This window comes from Lepisosteus oculatus, chromosome 5 (assembly GCF_040954835.1).
Source record: "Lepisosteus oculatus isolate fLepOcu1 chromosome 5, fLepOcu1.hap2, whole genome shotgun sequence".
In the NCBI taxonomy this organism is placed as follows: domain Eukaryota; kingdom Metazoa; phylum Chordata; class Actinopteri; order Semionotiformes; family Lepisosteidae; genus Lepisosteus; species Lepisosteus oculatus.
The window spans coordinates 29,893,704-29,921,372 of NC_090700.1; the positions used below are offsets into that span (position 1 = coordinate 29,893,704).

The 27,669-nt window shown below is 49.0% G+C and overlaps 1 protein-coding gene across 4 annotated transcripts in view; it reads left to right on the plus strand.

The window, feature by feature from the left end:
* bltp3a (bridge-like lipid transfer protein family member 3A) overlaps window positions 1-27,669 on the plus strand; it is a 50,327-nt gene that overhangs the window by 13,391 nt on the left and 9,267 nt on the right. For 2 of the 4 annotated variants that reach the window (XM_015342148.2, XM_015342150.2), the window contains exons 2-16: window positions 9,319-9,481; window positions 10,584-10,622; window positions 11,328-11,419; window positions 11,950-12,139; window positions 13,299-13,439; window positions 13,903-14,073; window positions 15,024-15,204; window positions 15,755-15,841; window positions 16,164-16,337; window positions 17,312-17,442; window positions 20,235-20,376; window positions 22,790-22,983; window positions 23,311-24,617; window positions 26,505-26,677; window positions 27,270-27,424. In XM_015342148.2, coding sequence (XP_015197634.2) covers window positions 9,319-9,481; window positions 10,584-10,622; window positions 11,328-11,419; window positions 11,950-12,139; window positions 13,299-13,439; window positions 13,903-14,073; window positions 15,024-15,204; window positions 15,755-15,841; window positions 16,164-16,337; window positions 17,312-17,442; window positions 20,235-20,376; window positions 22,790-22,983; window positions 23,311-24,617; window positions 26,505-26,677; window positions 27,270-27,424 — 3,340 coding nt within the window. Of the gene's footprint in view, window positions 1-1,197; window positions 3,396-9,318; window positions 9,482-10,583; window positions 10,623-11,327; window positions 11,420-11,949; window positions 12,140-13,298; window positions 13,440-13,902; window positions 14,074-14,098; window positions 14,561-15,023; window positions 15,205-15,754; window positions 15,842-16,163; window positions 16,338-17,311; window positions 17,443-20,234; window positions 20,377-22,789; window positions 22,984-23,310; window positions 24,618-26,504; window positions 26,678-27,269; window positions 27,425-27,669 lie in introns of those variants that run through there. The other 2 variants (XM_015342151.2, XM_069190252.1) reach the window with 2 other exon arrangements.

Below are 27,669 nucleotides of genomic sequence, written 5' to 3' on the forward strand. Positions count from 1 at the left end.
AACAGCACTGGTTCCTTAATGTTTGACCTGCATACGTCTTCTTTGCAATTGTCTGGCTTATCAGAGCGATGACAGGCTGTAACACTTTTCAGGGTGACTCTAGTGCCGGAAAAGACACCTGGTCTAATGAAGGAAACCCCCAGAGTGAGAAGCATTAGATAGATACTTTATTGATCCCGTGAGGGAAATTGCAGTGCAACAGCAACTTAACACACACAACACAGCCACAGTGTAACGAATTATATAATAATAGTACAATACATACAATACCATACAAGAGTTACTCACAGTCCGGACACACAAAGAACAAACTAGAACAGAATAGTACACAGAAAAATCGTATCACACATATGAATATAAATATAGATGTAAATATAGATATAAATATAGATATAAATGTATTGCACAGGTCCCTGGCATATATTGCACAAAAAACGGTTGTAAATGGGAAAAAGAAAAAGAAAAAGAGAACAGATGTAGCAGTAGATGTGTAGATGCGTTCAGTCCAGAAACAGGTCACTGTCGATGTTGCCTCTGCCCAGACGCAAGGTGGATGTGTTGTACAGTCTTATGGCAGAAGGCAAGAATGACCTCCTGTAGCGCTCCCTGTCGCACCGTGGATGAATCAGTCTATTGCTGAACGTGCTCTTCATTTCTTCAAGCCTGTCATAGAGGGGATGGGAGAAGTTGTCCATGATTGCCTCTAGTTTGGACATCATTCTCCTCTCAGCCACTGCCTCCAAGGGGTCCAGGTCAGACCCAATGACAGAGCGTGCTCTCCTGATGAGCTTGTTCTGCCTTATGGGAAATGGCAGCTCTTACAGACTTGAACCGCTGCGCGACACTAAGAGCCCCACAAGGGAGTGGGGGCGCGAGGGAACTAGACAAGAAGAGGGAAGCAGAAGTGACTGCAGAGCCTGAAGGAGGTGTGTGTGTGTGTGTTTGAGCAGTTTGCTAAGGGAGTGTGCGAGACGGGCTGCAGACAAACATCAGGACACAGTCCAGGGCACCAGGGCAGGGCTGGCTGTTTGCCTCGGGGCCTGGCAGTGCTCTCAGGACTCCAGACTTGTTTTCTCTGCTGGAGTCAACAACAGACAGTGATGTCAGCTGTCTCCCAGCATGTCGGTTTGAGGGGGGGGGAGGAGGGTCAGAGTTGGACCAAAATAATAAGAGGAACACTCCAAGAAGCTTGTGAGAGCACCATGACATTCTCATGGGTCTGTCAGCTTGTTTGCTTTGTGCAGGAGGGGCCTCCTCCCCCGTCTCTGGAGTGAGCGGCGGTAGAGTAACGTGAACACCCTCCTTAACTCCTAGCGCTGGAAGGTCCAAAGCGTTTCATTGGCTCGTCTTGGGGGGGGGGAGGGTTTTGCTCGTGGCGATGCGTCTGTTTGACCCCTGCATAAAAACGCGCAGGGAGGTTCCTCCGTGTGTCTGTGTGCAAGGCGGATTGGCAATGAAGGAATGATCCTGGTTTGGAAGAGCGCCATGCTGGACATACATCTCGAAACACTGAACATGGAGAGCCCTGTGTGATGACAGCCTAGTCCTTGCCGCAGGCCCGAGTCAGGGCTCATTTGCACTTCGTCCGCCTGTAGCAATGAGGAATATTGATTTTTTTTTCTACTTTGTGGCTTTGCAACCTTTTAGGACCCTGGGTTGTGGCCACTTCCAGTTACAGCCAAGCTGAGTTTCTTTGGAAACCTTTCTTTCTTTTTTTTTTCTCCCAACCAAGAGAAAAGGAAAGGCAGACGAAAACCGAGAAGGTCTCATACCAGACGCAACCCAGGGGTTTTGCAGGAAGGAAGCGGTTGTTATCAGATCCGTTTTATCTGGTGTGGCTATCAGCCGCTTAGTTTTTTTAAACGGAATCATGATGTTTCTGATACGGCTGACAACCTGGTCTCGGCGCCCATGTTAGCACTGACGTGTGTGAAGTCCGGCTGTCGGCGTGGATGTCCATCGCACAGCAATACCGCACAAGGCCCAAAAGAAGTGTGGACCACAGGCAGCCTGCATCCTGCACCTGAGCGCGTACTGCATCCTGCACCTGAGCGCGTACTCTGTGAGCTGATCCTGTTTAGTCTGTGTGCCTCCCGTGCAGCATAGTGTCATGCAGTTATTCTTGCCTTTTGCATTCGTAGCCATGTTGCACAACTGTCGTCGTGTTCTGCCTCAAAACAGCTGTGCAGAAATGAGTGTTCACCCGTCTCCTACATAGCAGACACTGCTGCTGAAAGCAGCACTGTGTTCAGTGCAGCTCCGCACACAGGCTCTTCCCAGACTCCTGAGCACGAGAATGTGTGGAATGTGAAAGCTGCCTGAAAGACCTCTAATTAGTTCAATTAGAAATCTAGGCCTAAGGTCACTGCGAAGGGGTCCACTGTATCCCTGCTGATTGTTGGGTTATGCTGTAGTGATGTCTCCTGTGTCTGTTGTTTTTTTTTTTGATGGTTGACGATGTGGAATATTTTGCCATTGTTTTTATATCTGCCCAGGTTGAAATTCGTTGATCCTGTTTAATCAGCTGGGCTCTCTGCTACAGCCTCTGAAATGGCAAAAGGAGTAATAAGGACTCTTGCAGGTCTGACTCTGGCCATTCTTGCTCCTTCCCTGCCTTTTGGCTTCAAGGGAGAAGTAGCATTGATCTGGAGGAGCCCATGGACATTGCTGCAAGCTTTCCAGTGCCTGGTGGAGATTGGGACTCACTGCTGTGGAAAGGCGCTGGATCTAATGCTGGCTGAAGCCCTTTGTAATCCAGATATCTCTGCTAGGACCGGGGCGGTGTACACAGTGGCATCCCACTACTTCTGTGCCTTCAGAGCCTGAGTCAAGATCTCCTCCCCCTGCCGCTCAATAGCGACCCCTGTGGTTGCCTACTGCCTCTACACTTGGAGCTGATGTCAGTTGTACTGGTGCAGGGCTTGCTGTAGGAATCAGAGCGATGAATCATTTACTGTGCAGCACTTAAAACAAAGACTCCTGCTTGTAATCTGTGCTTCTTTTGAGCCAGAACGTGCTCAGTGTCAGACTGTCCACCCTCCAGGACCTCTCAAGGCTTTTTTTAATTGTGCATTTTTAACCCCATTTGTGTACAAATGGCAAACAGGCAGTAAAATATACAGACGCACTACCAGAACAATTGCTTCTGAAAACTGTTAAACCCTCTAGAAGCCAGCAGGCGGTTGTGAGCTGTGCTGCTGACGTGGTCGCTGATGGGTAGGAACAAAATGAGGAGTGAGAAGCCCCCGAAGGTTCATCAAGACGATGTTAATCTGGGTAATCAACATCAAGGACTTCTGAGTGTTTGGACTACTGAACAGTTTGAATTTCATCAATCCAGACACACGGAGCTAATCATGGAAGAAACTGCTCTGGGCAGCGTGACGTGGAGAAAGGTAGGCTCCCTGGAAACCGTTTGAGGACTTGGGAACATGATCCGTGACCTCTGCTCAGGTAAAGGGTTGTGGAACGTGCACGAGCCCAGGCATGATTTAGCTGCACCTAGTATTTTGTAAAAGCTGAAGGGGACACCGAGTGGTACAGTATCATAGTGGTAGGCACTGCTGCCTAGCAGCTCTGGGACTCTGGGTTCGATTCCATGGGTACTGTCTGTGTGGTGCTTGGATTTCTTCCAGGTTTTCCTCCTTTAGTACAAAGACATACTGACAGGTTCATTGGCCCTGGTGTGAGTGTGAGTGTGAGTGTGAGTCTGTCTGCCCTGCAGTGGACTAGCATCCCATCCAGAGGGTCTCCTGCTTTGCACCTATTGCTTGCCAGGATAGGCCCTGGCTCCCCTGGGACGCTGAAGTGGAAGAAGTGGTTAGAAAATAGATGAATGGCTAAAGGGAGCACATTGATCACAGACCATCATCAATGATCAATTTAAACAAATGTCCACCACAGACAGATTATTGAAGGCATTTAAAGTTACTAACTATAAACTATCTATAAACTGTGTTACTTCTCATGTTATTGACAGCAATAGCTTGACCCTGCACTGGTGCCTTGCTTGTGAGGTGCGTATCGCAGTGAAGTGTTCTGGAACCTGCGTTGCCCTTCATACATCCACTCCCTCCTGTTCACATTGATCCCCAGCACCCTGTGAGTTACAAATGCAGCACCTGTTATAATACGCGAGAGAATGGTGTTTGCATGGCAGCTGCCACATGTGTTGTTCAGCTACGCTATCATGTTATTGGATGGCTACGCTCTGGTTAACAACCATTATCATGCATGATCTCGCGGCACACGTGCTGCGTTCAAGAAATACAGTTCGGAGTGGTGCTGTTCTAGTCCTGTTAGAGCAGATTTAGGCAGATGGACTCATCCACTGCCGAGACGTTCCCTGACGTTCGGAATCAGCAATGTAGAAAATGCCCTGCTTAACATGCAGAAATGCCCAGCCACCCACGCTGTCACACTAGAAAGAGGCTGTAGGAGACCAGTGTGGAACAGCACGGTAACTGTTTTGGAAAAGTTTGAGAACTTTGGCCTCCCCTCACAAGAGTCGCTGTCACGGTCTTATTTTAATGTGAGCCCTAAGCCTCTCTTGATCCTGGACTTCATGAGGTGGGCCGAAGGCTTTAAAGATGCCTGCAGTGAATAGAATTTATCTGTTGAGTTTAGTCCATAAATGAGCTGGCAGCGTTCCTCCCTATGACAGGCTTCACTTGACTGCTTGCCTATTAGCTTAAAAAAAAACCGTCCTAGAGCTGTAACACAAACCAGACTTCTTTTTCCTCGGCTTTGTGTCTTCTCAGACACCTGCTTGTTAATTTGAAGTGTAGCAGTTTGAATCCAGTAAAAACAAATATATTTTTAGTGTTCGGGTAAATATGTAAAAATAGGGCTCTGGATATTTCTTCCTACCTGGGTTGCTGAACTGACTAAACTACAGCAGCTCTGTGATGTGGGCTGTGAACAGCTTCTGATTCTGGTTCTCTTTCCATACTCATCCTTCTTGATCTCAGTGCTGCCTTTGACACTGTTGACCATAACATCTTGCTTTCTCGTCTCGAGACTGTGTTTGGAGTCTCTGACACTGCCCTCAAATGGTTTAAGTCTTACCTCACTGATCGCTGTCACTTTGTCTCTCTCAATGGGTACAGGTCTGAAATTGGTCTTGTCAAGTCTGGTGTCCCTCAGGGCTCAATACTGGGCCCCTTGCTCTTCAGCATTTACATGTTCCCACTTGGTCAGCTTTTAAGATCACATGGCCTCAGCTTTCATTTTTACGCTGACGATACTCAAATATACATCCATACCAAACCCGACACTGATGTGGCTGTCTCTATTCTATCTAATTGCATCTCTGACATAAAAATTTGGATGACTCAAAACTTCCTTCATCTTAACTGTGACAAGACTGAAGTCATGCTTATTGGTACCCCCCATCAACTTCATAAAGCCAGTCCTGTAACCCTGTCTGTAGATGGCTCTGTACTTGAGCTCCAATCAAAATTGAAAAACCTTGGGGTTATATTCGATTCTGGCTTAACATTCGATCCACATGTACAGCATACTGTCAAAACATCTTTTTTTCACCTTAGAAATATCGCAAGACTACGCCCTATGCCATCATTAACTGTGGCTGAAAAGCTGATCAACATATTTGTATTCTCTCGAATTGACTACTGCAATGCTCTGCTCCCTGGGGTATCTAAATCTACTCTGAACAAGCTGCAGTATGTCCAAAATTCAGCAGCCAGAATCCTGACCAGGTCTAGTGCAAGTGTTCACATTACTCCTATCCTGGAGTCCTTGCACTGGCTTCCGGTCAAATTCCGCGTAGACTTTAAAATCCTCATGCTCACCTACAAGGCTTTACATGGCTTGGCACCTCAATACCTGTCTGAACGTTTATCGCCCTACTCCCCACCTCGCAACCTCCGCTCTTCAAATTCTGCCCTCCTTACTGTCCCCCAAGCCCGTCTACATTGTATGGGCGACAGGGCCTTCTCCTGCTATGCCCCCAAGCTCTGGAACTCTTTGCCCAAGGATATTAGAGAGTCACCTTCTCTAAACTCCTTCAAATCCAGACTCAAAACCCTCCTTTTCAGAAAAGCCTTTACTTAACTGGTTCCATTCTTCACCCCTCTGCTCTTCTTAATACCATATTCCAAGGTCTCCTCTATTGTTATTGTTGTAATTATAATTGTGTCCTGTCTTGTGAAATTTTCTTATTTATTGTTGTAGTCTTCTTATTTACTGTTATTGTCATCCTGTAAAGCGCTTTGAGAAGCCACCTTTAAAGGCGCTATATAAAATAAAGTTTATTTTTATTATAACAGCTGTAACGTAGGAGGGTCCAAGAGGTTTGTTTTTGGATGGTTTTAGTGTTTCCCATTTTTCTTAAGTTATCATGGACCTAGCTATACACTCCACCCGTACTCTCCAGGGCATTTGTGAAATTCCACCTTGCTGTCCTCTCACGACACCTACTTGCTAATCTGAAGATCATGCTGCTCCTGCTTCTGTGTCTCTGTTTTGGTATCGCTGGTTTGATCCTGGAAGAATCCACCACTTTTTGGATAAGATTGTTTCTTTCTGTAATTCAAAATCACAGGCATAGGAGGTTTAGACAGGAAGGACTGCGATTTTTGTCGTTTACCTCTTCATCGAAATGCAGTACGACAGGAGCCCTACGATCTCCTGGAGTTAACTCGGGTCACGTTGAAATGACCTCTTGTCTGCTTGTGTCCTTACTTTTGTTTTTAAAAATGATATTACACCCAGGGGCTTGTGAACATTTGAAGACAGGAGGCTGAACCTATTTAAAAGAAAACTGGGTCCCGACACCATCTTTGGGACCCAAAGCTTGCCTTGCAAGACATTTATTAACAATTCCACTTCCACTGTGGTCAGGGAATATCTTGCAGAAGAATTTCTAGACGCTTATTTCCTTAGTTCTCTCATGTAGTGGGAAACAAAATAATAAACCAGGAAGCAAATTTTACAAGACAGATTAATTTGCAGTAATATACCAACAGTAATATACACAACATCTGCACCATTATGTGCAGATATTTAGCTGGTAAATATGACATAGCCCTGTCTTCTACAGAAAAATATGGAACTCTACCCCGCAACTGAAATAAAATATATCAAATAAAGCCCTCACATAAATGTTGAACTAATGGGAATCTTTACCTTTTTTAAAATAGTGACTAATAAGGGAGATGTCCTTACCATAGCAGCTCCCACAAATGGGGGATATTTGTACAACATAATCCAGCATCCCCTAGCCGAAACCCTTGAATCAGTCTCTGTAGTGCTCATTACCTGGACACGTTCTGGAGTCTGGTGTGCCAAACATGGAGCCCTCTCACTCTTCCAAATCTTCTATCTCCAAAAGCTTTGGCTTAATGGCCTCATCAAGAAAGATCCAAGAAAGGAGGTTAATAATTAGAGAAGCTGCTTGGCCTCCTGGATTATTGGTGTCACAATGCGTTTTTCAGAACCCTATGCAGACAGCAGAATCCGGAGAGGAGTGAGACAACACAAGACAAACTAGTCCAATGGGAGTCGGTGAGAATATCCTGGGAAAGCCAATGTCCAAAGCTGGGTGATCCATCCTGACAGACCAGACAAGAGTTAAAAGCCGGAGCAGGATCCGGCAAAGGTTCAGGGGAATAAAAAGGGGTAACGGGGCCAGGTGCTCCCAGACCCAGATGATCAGGACACCGTTGTGAAGTCCTGGACTCGCTGGTAGGCGGGGTTCTGAGCGTCCATCTTCCAAAGCTGAGCCCAGATTGGTAGGAGCGTCTGGCTTTTAAAGGGGAGACTGGATCAGGAGGCAGGTGTAGGAGATTAGGTAAACGAGGAAGGGCTGGAGCGTCCTTAAGAGGAGGGGTTTATGATCGTGACAATTGGCAGTTGTGAGAAAGTAAGACAAGGGACAGCTGAGGAAAGGCTACAAAGCAGATCTGACCTTAAGAGATTGGGGTGCTTGGAAGAGAAATGTTCTTATACCTCCTTACATGAAGCAGTAGTTTACAAAGTCTTAATCAATTGGAAGATGAAAATGCAATATTCAGGTATGAGACTTCTGCAGGGATCGGTTTTGCCACCCGAGTTGTTTTGCTGTGGGCTGTTGCAGTTTTGACTACTGCAGCACGTATTTGGTTTATCGGGTCCCATTCCCTGATTTCCTTGTGATGAAAAGCGTCTATATCTCTTAGAACATCTTAGCAATGCCATTACCGTCGACCACGGATTTCTTGGCAAGTGACGATCCTGCTTCCAACATCTTTCTGCGGTCACGGCCCGATCTGGTGAAAGTGGCGTGTGATCCGGTGTTTGTTGGGAAACCGCTCTAAAGGCAGTGTCAGTCCAGGCATGGGGCACCACGCGGTGAGGAAGATGAGCACATGTGATAGAGAGCAATTTCTAGATGCCATGTCACAACTCAAACAATGAAAAGACACATTTTCCCCTAACCGTCTGCGGTTCTGTGAATGAGTTCTGGCAATACACTAGATAATGTGCAATTCATTGCACATTTGTGATTTCATTATTGCAGGAAATAAGGTCAGCATTCATCTCTATAGCACTTGCTCTTAGTTAAAGTGATGAAGTGGAAAACTCACATGAATCATCCTTCTCCCTGTTCTTGACAAACAGACAAGTGCAAGAGTGGCACCAACCTTAATGACTGGTGGGTCCATAATGCTGTGGGGCACATTTTCCTGGCATGAATCGGGTGCACTCATTCCTGTAGAATGCAAGGTCAATGTTAATTGCTGCTCAATACTGCCGAGTCACCATTTTCACCCCATGGCTCTCCCATGGGTTTCTCCCATGATCATTGTGCCCCTTTCCACAGAGCACGTATGGTCACCCAGTGATGATCACAACACTGATGTTATCCTGAACCCAGATCTAAACCCAATCCAGCACTTGTAGGAGGTTCTGAAATGACACCTGAGTCAGTTTTCCACCTCTATATCATCCAGGCACAAGTTGACTGACTTTCTTGTGGAGGAATGGTGCCGGACTCTATGCTGTGGCATATAGAGGCTATACTGGCTGAAAGTAGTGGCCCAACGCCCTTACCATTGGTGTTGATATGACCCATGGTTTTGGGTCATTGACTTATTATTGGTGTTTCCATTTTTTTGCCCCTAGCTGTAGTAAACCTCGATTAGAACATGGTAAAATCCTTTTAGTCGTGGGTAAAATCTTGTAGCACTTGGAAATGCAGTGTGAAGAAGCATTCTAAATAGGAAAAATGTTATGATGAATCTGAACAGAGTCCAAGCAGCATTAGCAAGACCTTCGCAATTCAATGCTGGTGGGTCTCTCTTTCCCCTGCCTCAGGTTCACCAAAAACCTCTCGCCTGACAAGATCAACCTGAGCACGCTGAAGGGCGAGGGTCAACTGTCCAACCTGGAGCTGGACGAGGAAGTCCTGCAGAACATGCTGGACCTGCCCACCTGGCTCGCCGTCACCCGCGTCTTCTGCAACAAGGCGGCAATCAGGGTGAGGGGACAGGGGAAAGGGGAAAGAGAGAGAACGGGCAGGGAGACTCGTGATAGCAGCAGTAGTGTGCGAGAGTGAGACTGCGATAGGAGCAGTTCTGTGCGAGAGTGAGACTGCGATAGGAGCAGTAGTGTGCGAGAGTGAGACTGCGATAGGAGCAGTAGTGTGCGAGAGTGAGACTGCGATAGGAGCAGTTCTGTGCGAGAGTGAGACTGCGATAGGAGCAGTTCTGTGCTAGAGTAAGACTGCGATAGGAGCAGTTCTGTGCGAGAGTGAGACTGCGATAGGAGCAGTAGTGTGCGAGAGTGAGACTGCGATAGGAGCAGTAGTGTGCGAGAGTGAGACTGCGATAGGAGCAGTTCTGTGCGAGAGTGAGACTGCGATAGGAGCTGTTCTGTGCGAGAGTGAGACTGCGATAGGAGCAGTTCTGTGCGAGAGTGAGACTGCGATAGGAGCAGTTCTGTGCGAGAGTGAGACTGCGATAGGAGCAGTAGTGTGCGAGAGTGAGACTGCGATAGGTGCAGTAGTGTGCGAGAGTGAGACTGCGATAGGAGCAGTAGTGTGCGAGAGTGAGACTGCGATAGGAGCAGTAGTGTGCGAGAGTGAGACTGCGATAGGAGCAGTTCTGTGCGAGAGTGAGACTGCGATAGGAGCAGTTCTGTGCAAGAGTGAGACTGCGATAGGAGCAGTTCTGTGCGAGAGTGAGACTGCGATAGGAGCAGTTCTGTGCGAGAGTGAGTGATTAAAGCCTCTTGCCTTCTCTGATTATCCTTTTCCCCCTAATAATCCCTAATTTTTGAAGTGTTAAAGTAATTTAATTTCTTGAACATGCTTCGTTTGTACTTTTTTAAATGTGCTCTTGTAAGAGAGTTGCTTTGAGAAAATGGGGAGAAATTTTGATTTGGAGCACAAAATGTTAGCTCTCACTTTTTCTAGTTCACTGAAGTATAAAGCACAGGTTGGCTCTGGTGGGTTATCAAGGACTGGTGTTTATCTGATCAGCAGTACAGAGATGATGTGTTTGAACTCAAAGTGGTACAGACTGCAGGCCTCAGAACAGCTGGCAGTGTCAGAGCTGTGATGTTTTTGTCTCTGTTCTCAGATACAATGGACAAAGCTGAAGACCAGCCCGATCTGTTTGGTATGTATTAACCTCTGTATTTTCTTGTTGGTTATTTTGGTTTATGGCAGGGGCAGTAGTAGATTATATACTTCCTAGTTCAGCCATCTTCTTGTTTCTGCAGTAGCCCGTCACTGGGGAACTAACACGAGCTGAGGGAGGTGCTTTGTATTCACAACATGCTTCTCTCATACCACATAGAGCATGAGAGTCTGTTTCAAAGCAAAACCTGTATCCTGATACCTGGCTTATCCTTATTTCCTGTGGTAAATGTGTGGCCAATGTGCAAGGCCAACTATGAAGCACATTTTGTGCCAGATGCCATTTACATGTTTTTTTTCCCTGCAGGTTTTCTAAATTCTAATTTTGCTTTACTACACCAGAACACACCCAAAGAAGGCTTCACAGCCGAAACATTGTGTTTCTTCTCTTTTCAACGTGGAATAAACCTTTACTTGTTCCTTTACACGAGAACATAATTTTACACTATACTATAAATTCGTATGCTTCTTATCACTGTGGTTAAATCTAGTAGAGATAGCTCAATGAGCTAAACTGCTGTTTTGTAAGCACACATGCTTACAGGAAAGCAAGTCTGAATCCCACCTCTAATTTTCAAAAACTAAATCTCAGGCATCTTGGTAGATACTGTATATTTAGAAGCTGAATGACTGGTGTTGTAATTCCAGTATGTCATTTCATGTTGCTTTTGACTTGTCCTGCCAGTTCCTGGACAAGGTGGAGGTGGAAATGAGGACATGTGAGGAGCCACGCCCCCCAAACGGCCCCTCCCCCATCGCCATAACAGCAGGGCAAAGGTCAGCTGCATGCCCCACCCCCACCCCCACCCCCGACAGCCTCCACATGCTAATTCTGTCATCAGTTTTGTAGCTTTTAGGTTTGTCTTACTGGTTGCTGTAGTGCAATATATCCCAGTCGTTAAAATATCCTATTTTTTAAGTCTAAGGAACATTTAGAACACCATGAAATAAATATTTGTGCTGCAGTGCAGTATCATGCAATATGCAATATATAAAAATGTGAAGAGTGCATGGTAATTTTATATGTGCTGGCAAATACAGATCTGTACATCAGACAGGCCAGTTCTTTTCTGATCTAGAGAGGTCTCATTGCCTTCACCAGTAGAAATGGTCGGCGGTGCTGGCGTTTGGGCTGAGCTAGATAGACAAGGCCCTGCTGGTTTTCCCTATACAGTGGACAGCTGCTCCCTGTCTGAAAGTTAAGTGTGGCTTCTGACGCCTGTCTGAACTGAGTGTGTCCCAGTCGGTGGTCCCTGCTCGGGCCGCGGTGTCTAACGGGCCTGTGTCGCTGTGTCGCTGTGCCGCAGTGAGTACGGTTTCGCCGAGAAGGTGGTGGAGGGTATGTCCGTGGTCATCAACTCCATCACCATCAAGGTGCGGGCCCAGGCCTTCCACGCCTCCTTCGAGCTCTGGCAGCTGCAGGGCAACAGCCTGAACCCCAGGTGGCAGCGCAGCGACCTCCGCTACACCCGCATCACCGACCCCAAGAGAGGAGAGGTACGTCACGCGAACCCACTGGCCAGCTGGCCTTCGCTGTCTCCAGGCCTCTTTAGTGCTGAGAGGATGGCCTGAGAACGCTGTGTAGAGAGTGGGGTCACTGCGGGGTCACCGCGGGGTCCTGCAGGAAGCATAGGGCAGTATGGACAGAGCATTACAACAGCAAAGGTGAGCAACAAAGTCAGAATGAACCAAATGTTATTTTTTTTAAACTAAATTTAATAAAGGAATGTATAGTTAACATCCAGAGAAATACAACCTACATTCTGGGGTTGAAAGGAATGAGCTATAAGAGCTGAACCTTTTCAGTTCTGAACAGAAGACAATGAAGGGACCCGATACAGGTACAGTGGTGAGAAAAACTTTGTGAACCCTTTGGAATCGTCTGTATTTCTGCATTATTTGCTCCTATATGATCAGTATGACCTGATCTTCATCTGCAGTAAATCATGATAATAGATTAACACAATCTGATCAGACAAATACCACTCAAACACGAGTACTTTTTCATGCCTATGTTGAACACAATGTTTAAACACCCACTGTCTGGGCTGGAAAAAGTATGTGAACCTTTAGATGTAGTAACTGCTGGAACCTCCTTTAGCAGCAGTGACCTCAACCAAACATTTCCAGCAGCTGCTGATCAGTCCTGTACATCAGTTTGTTGGTATTTTGGCCCATTCCTCTGTACAGAACTATTTCAGTTCAGATTTTAGTTTTGAAATTTCTCCTATCTTCACCCTTATCACGATTGTAAAGTTTTCTTCAGAGGGCTAGGACCCCAAGTACACTTAATTAGTTCCTCTTCTAGTCTAGTTGTAGGGTAAACAAGGGAATTGATGCAGTGGCCTGTCTTGGTTAGTGATTTGTATTGTAAGAAACATGGCTTGCATTGACAGTGTGTAATTCAGTTTTTTTCCCCTCCATCACAGGATAAGCATGCTACTGTTTTAGTTTGTGTTTGTAGTGTTCATTTCCAGCCAGATGGTGGTTACACTGTGAAGCCTGGCAGCTTGAAGGCTTGCCAAGTCATAACTTCAAGCGCGGAAGCTGTGCCCATTCGAAAGACTCTGCCTGCGTGGTGTTGGGGTGCTGCTGTGGAGGCAGGAGGCATGCCCGCGACAATTTCACCCCCACACCTCCCCTGCCTGCCTCTCAGGTGCTGACGTTTAAGGAGATCAACTGGCAGAGCCTGCGAATCGAGGCGGACGCCATCGAGGGCGGCGAGCAGGACCTGGGCAGCACCCCCCTGCGCCTCATCACCAACCAGGGCAGGATCCGCATCGCGCTCAAGCGCCGGGTAGGGGAGACAGGAGAACCCCCCCCCAAAAAAAAAGCCCTGCCTAAAATGAGCATATCCAAAAGGATCTGATTCATTTTCAAATGGTCTCAGGAAATATCAGTTCTCTTTGCATGAAATCGCACTGTCCCCAGGGTGATCAGCAAGTCTGAGGTCCCAGCTGCTGTTGGCTTGGTTTTGCGCTTGGTGTTGTGTTTCAAGCACATTGTGTCAGTGTCAAGGCCTCTTGTTTGAACTCAGCCTTGCTCTGTCCTGTTCTGTACAGAGGTCCTGTTATCTACAGGCCCGGCTCACTTCAGCTCCACATGCTCTCTCATTGCTGGGCTGCTAGGGTTATGGGGCTCTGGCACCGGCAACCCAGCCGTGGCATTAAAGCCGATTTGCTGGGATGGATTCCGAGCAGGATGGAGGACGGGGAGGAACAGCCCCTCTCTGGTCTGTAACCTCTCCGGTGTTCTTGCAGGTGAAGGACTGTAATGTGCTGGCTTCCAAGCTGCTCTTCATACTGGACGACCTGCTGTGGGTGCTGACGGACTCGCAGCTGAAGGCCCTCATCCGTTACGCCCAGTCCCTCAGCGAGGCCATCGAGAAGTCCGCGCAGCAGCGCAAGAACCTGGCCTCCGACGGCCTGCAGGTTGGGTGGGCCGCTGTCGAAAAGGCTCATGGCCGCCCCCCTTTCCAAAAGATTTAAAATTCATGTAGTTCCCATACTAGTCATCTGCCCATTTTCTAACGTCATTATCCAATTCAGGGCTGCAGGAAAGCCAGAGCCTATCCCAGCAAGCAACAGGCACAGGGCAGGATACGCCCTGGACAGGACACCAGTCCATTACAAACACACATTCACACCAGGGCCATTTTTTCCCCACAAACCAGTTTACCTACCAGTTTGTCTTTAGACTGTGGGAGGAAACCAGAGCACCCAGAGGAAGCCCACACAAACCAGGGGTGAACATGCAAACTCCATGCAGACAGCACCCCAGAAATTGAACCCAGGGCCCCAGCACAGCACAGGAGCAACTCTCACCACTTCTCTCAGCTATGTTACTGAAGGCAATAATTTGGCTTCATTCAAGAACCGGCTGGATGCGATTCTTGTTCTCAATTCAGCCTTACAGTTGGTAAGAACTGCACAAACAGAAACTTAAATACATTGCTAAGCAATGCTCTCCCCTGCTTGTTCTCAGTAAGGACACAGCCAGTCATGGACAATGCAACTTCTGCAATGCCGACTTACAGCACTAAAAGTAAAACTGAAACGGCTACATAGCTCCAACTCCATAGTTCCGCGGAGTTGCTTTAGAAAGAATTTAGATCATGACGTGTTGCTGCCCTCAACCTTTGTGACAGCAGTGGGCTGTCAGAGGACATTGTGCTAGTGGTGCATTTTCAGTGTTGCCTCCCCCAGCAGTGTGCATGCCTGCAGCCAGCAGAGTTATCCGTTAATGAAAACATAATTGCTAAGATGAGACGCGCTGACTTGCATAGGAAACCGTTTTTAAAAACTAGCCGACAGATGTGGTGTTCATGGCCGATCATTTCAGACGTGTGTGTGTGTGTGTGTGTGTGTGTGACTCCCTGCAGACTGCGCCGCCCTCCCCTGGCTCTCACCTGCCCTGGGCGGAGCCCGCGCCGCCCCCCAGCGGAGCCCCCAGCACCCTCAGCCAGTACTTCGAGCTCCATGACGTCAAGGAGTCTTCCTACCATACGCTCATTTCTCGGCTGGACCTGCACATCTGCAATGACAGCTCGGCGGAAGACCCTGGTGAGACCCCCCTCTACAAACATCACTCGGCCTCTTCCTATGGGCTGTGTCCCATCGATGGTAGGGTGGCCTGTAAACAGGTGGTTCAATCAGATTCCAAAGACAAAAGACAGAGCACAAATGGGAGCTTCATGCATAGCTAGATGCAGAGGAGTTTCAAACTTACACTGCTGAACAATGGGGCAGTTCCTTTGTTTTGGGAAGGTTTGCCTTCAAGATGGCTGGGCCTGTGCATAGCTACTGTATGGGACACACAATTTGTATCCGATGTGTGTTCGCATCTGGGAGGGGAATAAAACAAGTTAATATTATTTAACATCTGTTGCTCTCTTTTCTCTCTCTATGTGACAAAATGGGCAACTAGTTTGTTCCAGACCCCCTTTACCCAAAGAGTGGTGGGAGTAGGGAACAAGCTACCAGGCCATGTTGTTGAAGCCGATAGTCTGGGTGAGATCCTGGGGTTAATTGGCTACCACTTACCAAACAGGATAGATAGGCCGTATGGCCTCCTGTGGTTTGTAAACTTATGTTCTTGTGTTTTTTTGCTCAGAGGAGCCTCGGTCCTGGAGCTCCACAGGAGCCATGCAGCTGACCTTCCGAATGCTGGGCTTTGACTACTACCCCTTCCACCGGCCAGGTGAGCTGTGAAAGAGGGTGATTTCTGTTTGGAGTGATCCGTAAAACTGCTTAACTGAACAAACTGGCTTAATGATCACAAGAAAATTGACCCAGAGCATTATAAATTGAAAATATATTGCTTATCTATTAAATTACCTGTTAATCAGTGTTTGGAGAGTTTGTACTGTACTCTTTAACCTGTACTTGTATCAGGTTCCATAAATTAATTAACTTGGGGGGATCAGAGCTCTGTCAGGGTACAGACAGGAACCTCGGCTCCTGCCTGCGGCCCAGAGGACTCTGTGTGATCTGATCTCCTCTTGTGTCTCCGGCCCTGGCAGGCGACGGGTGCCGTCACTGGGAGCGACACTGCGGCGCCATGGAAACCCGGGCGCAGTGGGCGGGGAAGCTGCTGCAGGAGTTCCAGAGGCAGGCAGAGGCGGGAGCAGGGCCCCCGGGGTCACTCGGAGGCTCCCCCATGGCTAGCAGGGAGTCACCCTACAAGCGCGCGCCAGGTGCGTCCCCCACTTTGGGCGACTTTGCACCTTAACATGGAGGCCGTCTCCCAGTCTCCTGCCTTCCACACGTGTCTCTTCCTCTTCTGCTCACACCTGTATTGTTTTCATCTGTTGTAATCAGAATTTTCCCTTCGAAGCTTAATAATGAGTTCTGACAGTGTTATACTGTGTTAGGAGGAGTGGTCTCTCATCCCAGCCAGAGTCTAGATTTAAAAATATCACCATGTTCGCTCCTGGCTTATACACATCACACATAGAGTGTGGGCATCTCCTCCAGAGCAGGCCATGGCCGAGTGGTGGTGCCCTGAGTGTACAGGAGGGGTGAGGCGTATCGGAAGTATTGGCCCCAGTCGACCTTTTTACGGAAACGAAGTAGTTCTTGCCGAACGGGAGCATCCCATCCCCTGTGGCCCTGGTGTCGTTACCAGGTGGGCAATGTCATTAAACTGCCGTGAGACCAATATCCCAGAATCTGGGGTTAGCGGTGACTGCTGAGCCACGGACTGTCTCGTTGTTGAGCTCTCGGTGCAAGTGGGAGCAGAGCAGCCTGATGTATTATGTTCAGTCCTCGAGTTGTCTGTCTACAGCAGATCAGCTCGCAGAAACACCCGCAACTACAAACTGCGGAGAGTGCCCGGTACAGGAAACAATGGCCAATCTGTATGTTATTAAAAAGGAAATGAAAAAGTGGTTTGCCAGGTTTCAAGAGGCTCAGAAGTACAGATGGCACACAACATTTTTTACTGTTCTTTCCAACATTCTTGTATTGTATCAAGAAGTTACAAAAATCACCTCCTTGCAGAACCCAGGTGAGGGGCCCCATGAGACCAGCTGTTTCCTGCCTGTTGCAGGTGGAAGGTGTACATCAGTGCTAGAGGAAAACATCGCTGACCGCTGGTTTTGCGTCGTATTCCTGAAAGCGAGGACTGTCCCGTAGCGGGAAGCTGAAAGTGGTCCCTTTTGTTTTGAAGCTGACGGAGCGTCCAGCCCCCCTGAGTGTCCGCGGGCCTCCCCGGCGCCCCCTTCCCCCCACAGGCTTCCCTGGAAGCGCCTGCGTGCCAGCTGTGTGGTGGTCAGAGTGGACGACCTGGACATCCATCAGGTACTGCCGCCCGCCTGCCTGCCTGCCCGCCAGTCAGTGCCCCAGTTCTGTCCGTTTCCAGCGAAGTGAGCAGTGACTGTCGGAGACGTGCAGAGCACACTGATTCAGAAAACACAGAGACAGAGATCAAAAAGAGCCTCCAAAAGTTAGAAATCTGCACCATTGCCTGTAGTGACAAAGGAACAGGCTACGTTCGAAATCTTTAACATTCTTTCTCCTTGAGCAAAAGTCTATCCAGCAAAATTTAATCCACCACTGGCATACAGGGGCAAAGGGGTTTTATAAGAAGTGGGCTATAGGGCCTGGATTGTGAAAATCTTATGCATCCGGACAACGATGCCCTATAAAAATTCCACAAATTCCAATCAATTGCCAGTGTTTTTTAATCTAGGTTCCGTTTTGCTTTACGGACTCTTGTGTTTAGTCAGTATCCCTCTGCGGGTGAGTCATGGTGAAGGAAGGTGGTCACAGGCTTTGCTTGTTTTAATGAAAGTCTGGGTTTTGACTGCAGGGAGTGCCCTGAAGCTTAGCGAGGGCTGGTTCCAGCTCATGGGCATGGCTGAGAGGAGGGGTGGAGGCTTAGAGAACCCCATCTCTGCTGGGGACCCGTGAGAGAAAGTCTGCCACTTTGAGCTCTGTCTTGTACGGTTCTGATCATCCAGCGTAGAAAGAAGCGGGCATCACTGCGCCTCACTATTCAGCGCACAGGCCAGTGTGGCCTGTTGATCTGAGGGGTGTGCAACAAGCCCATTGGAGAAGAACTGCCTCTTCCACATTGGTGTGTAGAAGCTATTATAAGTAGCCAGTTCTGTATTAAACAATGCAGACAGTTGTCCAGAGTTCAGGTCAGTGCCTGCAGGGGTTTGGAAGTCAGTAGTTGCACATTTGTGGTGCTCATGAAAAGCTTAAGCTTTTGCTGATCGAACGTTATCAAGCAACAAGGGTGGGGGGCTGTGTAGCTCAAGCCCACTGGAGGAAACAGGGAAGTAAGTGCTTGTCCTCAGGGGTGCTGGGCCAACCTAACGTGATCTCAAAACAACTTCTCAACTTGACGAGCATGTGATCTCAGTCACACTCTGCTGCTCTGGAAATTACCAGAGCTGGTTGTGGGCTGGGGGGGGGGAGCACATTGTGGTTTTGGGTATTTTATTATTGGACGTCTTCTGAAATTCCATTTTTAGCCAAAAACTGCCCCTTTGTGGAAGGATTGATCTTCTGACATTTAACCAGAATAAGTGTCTCATTGAGAAATTCCCACAGGGCAGTGCTTAGGCATATTCTTGGCAGGGTTTTTCCCATAGTTGAAACACAGTAAATTACTTTCTAAAAGCCCCCAGCTTTGCCAAGTCTGTACAGGAGCAAATAAGTGTGTTCAGGAACTAATTCAAATGAGAAATGTGATGCTAGCGTGTGTGACTTAAAAAGGTCTTGGGTAGCTGACTTCAGTCCTCCTCCATGTTTTCTCCTTTGCATCAGATCTATAACTCGAATCTCGATAAATGAAAGACATGGAATATTTGACAAAACATCCATCCATTTTCTAACCACTTTATCCAGTACAGGGATACAGAGGAGTTGAAGCCTGTACTGGCAAGCAACAGACGCAAGGCAAGATACACCCTGGACGGGACGCCAGTCTGTTGCACGGCACACACAGACACAGACACACTCGCACAAGGGCCAGTCTTTCCAAATCCAAATCAAATCACATCAAAGTTTATTTATCAAATGCACAACAATACAGCGTGCAGCAGTAGTTGCTGGCAATGAAGTGTCTTTTCTGTGAGCTCACAAAAATCACAAGAATCACAAAATTAAGGTTATGAAAATAAGGTTACATAATACTAGATGTAATAGAAATTGAATAAAACTCAATATGAATAGAGCTGCTGTGTCCATAGTGTATGCAATATATACAAGTAGTGCAGTATGCCGAATACAGTGAAAACTGTGTGTCCATGTAGCCATTACAGGTGATTTGCTAAGCAGCTACAGGTTGGCTATTTAGCAGTCTTATTGCCTGGAGGTAGAAGCTGTTCCGTAGTCTCTTGGACTTGACCGAATGCTTCAGTACCATTTACCAGATGGTAGGAGGGAAATCCAGGAGCCAATTAACCTACAAAACTCCTTTGGACTGTGGGAGGAAACCGGAGCACCCAGGAATCCGAGCAGATTCACTCCTGGAATTGAACCCAGTGCTGTGCTGTCCTAGTGCTGTGAGGCAGCAATACTAACAACTGTGCCACCCTTCTACAAATTCTGATTTTTTTTACATCATCCTTGCAACAGTCTCACTTCAACACAGCGGCAACATAACAGACCAGATGCTGTAGAAGTATTTGTTTAGAAAAGAAATGGACATGGAGCAGAAACACAATGGAGACTGGCCTTGTTTTAGGACCTTTTTAAGACCCTTGTATAGTTATGCATGCATTTTAAAACTGGGAAGGCTATCCTTTTTTAAGATACTATAATTTATACCTTTTAAATTAAATGAAAAATCATTAATAATAAAAAATAACTGGCAGGCATGTTAACACAGGAAAATGAACTGTACCATTTCTTTTGGGGGTACCCTCTGTGTGTGACACTATTGTCTCCACAAATAATGCTGTTTATGTTATAACTCTTGCAGCTATCATGCTGCATTGAAATTTAAACACCACCAACCGTGTTCATGAGTGCTGGAACTGAGGCTTATGAACACCACCATATATCCTTGGGCAGCACAATTTTCACACAGTCCAGCCCTGGAAGAATGGGCTTACTTCTCTCGTTTTGCACTTCCCTAGGTATCCACAGGGGGGCGCCACAGCAAGAAGCCCCAATCCCTGATGACTTGTAACCGGAGGTCCCTGCATCTCCCAGACACTGTATCGGCCATCCACTTCCAGTTCATGGAGTACTACTTCCCTGACAACCCTCAGCTGCCTGGTAACGTGCCTCAGTGTGAATCTGCAGAGCCCTGCCATATTAAAGTGACAGCCTGAATCAGGGGGATGAATTCACTGGTCAGAATGGTCGGAGCCCAGAGCTGAATAATGCATTGGGCTTGAATTGCAGCTCATAGTTCATTGTCCAGAGTTCATCCCATGGCTACAGCAGGAATTGTATAGGTGTGAGTGAGGGAAAATGATATTGTGCACCATGAGGTCCTGACGCATACGTTCAGACATAAGACTGCAGGATTGTCCCCACAGTGTCCAGAGGTCAGACACTGACTTTATTTAAAACAATGTTTTTCACTATATTTGCTCCAGTATGTATTAGATATTACAAAGCCAGCAGCCATATCACCCTGCTACTCACAACCCACTGAAGTTCAGCAGGGGTGAGCCTGGTCAGTACCTGGATGGGAGACCTCCTGGGAAAAACTAAGGTTGCTGCTGGAAGAGGTGTTAGTGAGGGCCAGTAGGAGGCGCTCACCCTGTGGTCTATGTGGGTCCTACTGCCCCAGTATAGTGACGGGGACACTATGATTTAAAAAGGCACCGTCCTTCATATGAGACGTAAAACTGAGGTCCTGACTCTCTGTGCTCATTGTAAATCCCAGGATGTCGCATAGGGTCTAAAACATCACCCTCCACAGGAGACCGATCCGGCTTCCGTGACACAAGGGAGATTCCTTTTTAGATGTTTCCAGAATAAAGGAGTTTATTCATGATTCATTATTTATTTTATGTATTAAACCACTCAAAGCGCTTTACAGGTAATGGGGACTCTCCACCACCACCAGTGTGCAGCACCACCTGGAAGATGTGACAGCAGCCATAGTGCACCAGTCCTCTCACCACACACCAGCTATCAGTGGGGAGGAGAACAGAGTGATGAAGCCAGTTCAAAGATGGGGATTATTAGGAGGCCATGATTGGTAAAGACCAATGGGAAATTTGGCCAGGACTCCTGGGAACACCCTGCTTTCAGAGTGGCCAGCAGATATGTGTGGATTCATAGATATTGACCCTGCCAAGGACCCTGACATGACTGTTAGTTGGTGCTTATTGGTGCTCAGTTCACCCTGAATGATGGTGTTAAATGATAAATGAAATTCTAGTTCCCTAAAACGTTTAACTGCACAAATTAGGAAAAGATACTACTGCAAATAAAAGATGCACTTACCATCTGTCTGCGACTACAAACTGTAGCACTAGATGCCTCAGCTAACAGAGCCCCAGAGAAGGAATTCCCTTCGTCTGTGCTGCGGATGATTCATTGAGAAGAGCCAAGAAACAGGCTGTTTGAACAGACTGCAGAGTCCATCGATGTTACTGCCCTCTGGTGGCATAACGGCAGTAAATATCTCAACAGTACCATGGCTCTGCAGAGTGCAATTCTTCTCTTTAGGGCATATATCCTTCTTTCTGTTTCAACTGAGGAAATGTAAATACACTTGTATATCTTAGGCTTATTTGTAATGTTAATAAATGTTATTGTACATGTGTATAATAATATATAGAGTGCTGTGCATACCAGAGGATCCCTGGTGCTTCAGCCTGTGGTGCCCATTCTCTGCCCGCTGCCCCACTACACAGCAGGTCTGGGGGAGGAATGACAAACTGCTTCGCCCATGAAATTAAGCCAGACACCTGGGTTAATACCCCGAGCATAACGAACAGAGCCACGGGATGTTTAAAGACTAAGGAATTCAGTTTCATCCGAAAAACGGCACGTCGTAATACTTTTTTTACACTCTTAGATGAGCATTTGTTTTGGAAATTCGGCCCCCAAGAGCCACCAACATTACTGCTAGTGCTGCTCTTTGATCTGAGGTGAACGCGTCCCATCGCTCCGTTACAAGCTGCGTCTCTTCCTCAGTGACGTGTATCTAGATCTTCGGTGCATTTGTAATGGTAGTTCTGTTGCATGCGGTGGAGATCCCATCTTTACACGCACATCATGAGCTGGAGCAAAGTTCGTTTTCTGGATTTTTAAGAATATTTTCACATAAAAGGAGACATAGCTGAGGCAGAGGTGCCCTGTAATCTTGGCCCCTTGATGGTGTTATAAGATCACTTTATTGGCCATGTACAATTTCTTGAATTAGGAATTTGTCTGCTTCCCGTGAGAAACACAGACAGGGAGAGAAACCTGGGGTCAGAGCTCAGGTCAGCCATTTATACTGCGTCCCTGGAGCAGTTGGGGTTAAGGGCCAGCAACCTTCCAGCCACAGGCGCAAATCCTTAGCCACAGAGCCACCGCACCGCCCTACACAGCCGCAGTTGGGTCTTGAGTAAAAAAAGAACCCCGTTCAAACTTTACCCCATCACTCTGTTGGTGCCCGCTTTGAGCAGAGCCCTGTCTGTGGCACTGTCTGACTGTGCTACCTTCCCCTCACTCCCTCTTGCAGTGCCATGCTCCAACCTGTACCTCCAGCTGAACGGGCTGCAGCTGTGCCTGGACCCTGCCAGCCTGGTGTGGATGAACCTGTTCGCTCAGGGGCTGCGGCGCTCTCTGGAGCAGGTCAAGGCCTTCTACAAGCTGCAGGATTCTGGGAAGGCGGAGGAGCACGTGGACGTGCGGATGGATGCGTCGCAGCTGAAGGTCAGGTGGGAGGAGGCCTGGAGGGGGGGAGTTTCAGAAGGGGCGTACTCAGGAATTGTGGTTGGGGCTATGAGTGATCTGCCTGTGTACCACTGTATCACTGTAACAGTATAACAGGAGGTCCATGCATATAGGATAGGGTACTGTTTGCAGAGATGATTTTTGACTCTGATTTGCTCTTTCCTGGGAGCAAATCTATGTGATGTCCAGGATCGTGCCTGTATCATTACTCGCAGGGCTCTACGTGAAGTTATTTTCTGAGGAAGCGATCGCTTGAGTGGACGTGGTCTGTGAAGACTGCGCACTGATATCTCTCTGTGCTTCTAGCTGCTGGTCCCACTGGACTCCTCCATCCTCGACCACCCCGACCGGCCCCAGACCCTGTGCATCCACGTCTGGCAGGCCGTCATGACCAACACGCGCCACTCCACTCATGGCACGCGCGCCGACCTCCAGGGCGTCTACCACTCCTTCGCCGCCTGCCCTTTCTTCCAGCCGTCGGCCGATCCCGGATTCCCTAGGGACCAGGCCAGCTTCCACCCCCTGCCCCCGGCCTTCCTGCAGCACGCCCTGGAAGAGGACCCGCCCCCGGACCCCCTGAACACGGAGAAGCCCCCTCGTGCCCAGGACGTGTGGGCCCTCAGCCTCTCCAGACTGGCGCTGGACTTCGAAGGGGCACGGAGAGGCCCCCGGGGCAGACCCCTGCCTTTCGTCGAGCCGTTCGCCGCATCCCTGTGGATGTGCCGCCCCACCGCCTTCCAGCACCGGCTGCTCTCTCCCTCGCACGCCTTCCCGTCTCGGACCGCCGCCGACACGAGGCTCCGCTCATCGGTCAGCTGCGACAACCACATCGGCTGCTCCCCGGTCCCGGAGGGGCCTGGGAACAAGCCCAAGTCCAGGACCGTCCAAAACCTGGCTGATCTGAGCTGGCCGGCAGGGAAGACAGCCGGGGCCTCCCTGCAGCAGAACGGAGAGGCGATCCGACAGGCTTCTGTCCACGTTTTGGCCCAGACCTTATCCCCGGTCAAGCTGTGGCTCAATCACTACCAGTACGTGGCTCTGCTCCGGATGAAGGACACCCTGGCCAGCCTGGCCGCCGAGCTGACCAGGGACGTCCGGCAGGACGCGGGGCAGCAGGCGCCGGCCCCCAGCGTCAGCCTGGGGCTGCTGCTGGAGAGCGTGGAAGCCGGAGTCCTGCTGCCTCCGGCTGCCACGGAGCCGGAGGAGGCGCGCTCCCCCGCGGAGACGGACAGCCCCAGCCTGACCGACTCGGAGCTCTCCCCTCTGAAGGGGCCTCCTCCTGGCGGGGCGCCGCCGGACACGGGGGAGCTGGAGCTGCCGGTGGAGGAGGCCTGCGAGGCCGTGGAGGAGGAGGAGGAGAGCGGGGCGGGCCTGTCCCCGCCGCTCTCGCCCCCCGCCCGCCCTCTGCGGTCCCGGGACCCCTCCTCCTTCAGCCTGGAGGGGGAGCTGGCCAGTGCCCTGACCGCCACCAAGGACGCCACCAAGGAAGCTCTGAGCGCCTCCCTGGACCTCACCAAGGAAGCCATCTCCATCACCAAGGATGCCTTCAGCGTCCTGAGCCGGGAGAAGATGAGCTCCACCATGCACAAGATGCTCTTCACTCCCCAGAGCAGGTCAGTCAGGATTCCCCAGGACCAGTGTATTCATTTTTGTATCGGAGCATCCAAAACCATCCTGGAGTGAATTAGCATTCAATTCTGAACGGGCCTACTGTTTTCTCGCAGGGCCGCACAAACAGGGGGCACTGACCTTGATAAAGGCGCATTTCTTCTTTTTTTTTTTGCAGCAGCAGCTTTTCTACTCAAGTGAGTTCCAGAAGCTATAAATGGGCATCTTATTATAAGTCTGTGTCTCTTTCGACCTGAGAAGGCACCAGATCATACATGCCTATCGGAACCAAGTACCGAGCTGACGCACAGACACAAACATGGCTAAATTCTTTGACGTGTTCCCCTCAGTCACCTGTTTGAAAATGGGCTGTGTGTGTCTAAGGTCACAAATCGTCAGTGAAATCTACTCTCCTTCTGTACCTCTAGTGCAGTGGAAGTATCAATAACAATGACAATTGCTTACACTTATATAGCACTGGACACTCCACTCAAAGCGCTTTACAGGTAATGGGGACTCCCCTCCACCACCACCAGTGCACATAGTGACCAGTATGCTCACCACACACCAGCTATCAGTGGGGAGGAGAACAGAGTGATTAAGCCAATCAAGGGGATTATTAGGAGGTCATGATTGGGAAAGGCCAATGGGAAATTTGGCCAGGATGCCACAGTAACACCCCTATTCTTTTCGAGAAACACCCTGGGTTTTTTTAATCAGGACCTCGGTTTTATGTCTCATCTGAAGGACAGCACCTTTTTACAGTATAGTGTCCCCATCACTATACTGGTGGATTAGGACCAACACAGACCCCTACTGGCCCCACTAACACCTCTTCCAGCAGCAACCTTAACTTTCCCAGGATTTCTCCCATCCATGTACAGACCAGGCTCACGTCTGCTGAGCTTCAGTGGACTGCCAGTTGTAAGTTACAGGGTGATGTAGCTGCTGGCTATATATATATAGTATCCGGTATTGTGATGCCTACTAAATGGGAAATGCATACGGTTGTTGAGTTAGGGCGACACGCTGGTGCTGCGGTTAGCATTTCTACCTTGCAGAGCTGGGGCTCTGTGTTCAAGTTCTGGACCTGCGGTGCTATCTGTGTGGAGTTTATACGTTATCATGTTCGCATGGATTTCCTCCAGGTGCTCCAGTTTTCTCACACAGTCCAAAAACACACTCGAAGGTTAATTGCTTTCTGGGTAAATTAGCCCTGGAGTGAGTGTACAGTATGTGTCTGTCGTGCAAAGAACCGGCATCCCGTTCAGCGTGTGCTCTGCCTTGTGCCCATTGCTTGCCAGGATAGGTTCCGGCTCCCTTGTCACCCTGTATTGGAAGAAGCTTTTAGAAAATGAATGGATGTCATTGAGTTACTCGACGTGGGAATAGAGTTGTTCCCAGCCCCAGCCTGACCGACTCGGAGCTCTCCCCTCTGAAGGGGCCTCCTAGCGGGGCGCCGGGGAGCTGGAGCTGCCGGTGGAGGAGCCCTGCGAGGCCGTGGAGGAGGAGAGCGCCCGCCGCCTGCCCTCTGCGGTCCCGGGACCCCTCCTCCTTCAGCCTGGAGGGGGAGCTGGCCAGTGCCCATTGGGTCATTGAGTTACTCAACATGGGAATTGAGTTGTTCCCTGATGACAGGAAGTCAAGTAATTGAACATGTTCGGATAAGTTGGGATTCTTGCAGACCTCCTTCCTAATGGTTTTGGTTAAGGTACACACAAGCCATTAAAGGGGAGTTACAGATTTGTCTTTCCTAAAATCCAGTTTTATTCTACTTAGCTCCTGTAAAACCTGAGTAAATGCAAGATTGGATTATATTAAAGTGGAATGACAGATGAATCAAAGCCCACCCCGAATGGCTAAAAGTTAAGTCTTCATCTGTCCTTCTGCAGGGATCAGCCATCTCGCCCCGAGGATCCCCCGGGCAACCTGCGTGTGCAGAGCATGAAGCACTCCCCATCCCAGCATTCCTTCGAGAGCTCCTCCCTGGACGGCAGCCTGCCTGACGATGGGCTGTCCGTGGACAGTGACAGCAGCGAGAACTTCGTCATCCTGATGGACTCTGGTAAGACCCCCACGCCCCTGGAGCCGGGAGTGTTGGACTGACTGCACTTCAGGCAGTGGCGTTCTGATCACAGGAGGACCATCCTGCTGACTGCGTATGTTAGCATTGAAACATCAGACATCGCCGCACCAGGTCTGATCTGATATATGAGGCCACATGCTTGCAGATGTGTGTCCTTATTGCTCCCACATGCAGAAATCCTGACGGAAGCAGGGCTTTCAAAATGCTTTTGCCTGGTGCATCAGGGGTTAATCTGTGTCTCCCTGCATCACCAACAAGATCTGATTGTCTTCAGTAAAACAGTGGGCTTGATCAATTTGTTCAGCATAATATCAAAGTCCTTACCCACCCGCCGATAGGGAACGTCAAACCCAGGACAGATCACAGCTTCCCATCTGTAAGACCCAGGAATCCTCTGGCCAGCACACAGCTGTGATCAAGTGCCCCATGTGGAATGTGCCATTGGCAGGCGGGTCAGTTTTTTTAAATTGTTGCCGGAGCTCATTCGGTTCTGTTTGTGGCGACCTGCCTGGGGAGCGTGTCAGCTGTCTGTGTTTAAGGAGCCGCTGTGTTGGGGTTCTGTCTTTCTCAGAGTCAGGGATGGAGTCCATGCGCCCCGACAGCACCCCTTCTCTGCTGGTGGACCAAGTGAGCCGGGGCAGTCCTGCACTGGGCACCGAGGGGGGATCCTCTGCGGACCTGAGCAGTTCCCTGTCCCAGAGCACAGAGGACATATCTCAGGACACGGTGAGGGTGTGAGAGAGTGAGCAGGCGTGTGCAAAGGGGTGAGAGAGTGAGCAGGCGTGTGCACAGGGGTGAGAGAGTAAGCAGGCGTGTGCATGAAGGTAGGAGAGTGAGCAGGAGTGTGCATGAGGGTGTGGGAGAGTGAGCAGGAGTGTGCATGAGGGTGTGGGAGAGTGAGCAGGCGTGTGCACAGGGGTGAGAGAGTAAGCAGGCGTGTGCATGAAGGTAGGAGAGTGAGCAGGAGTGTG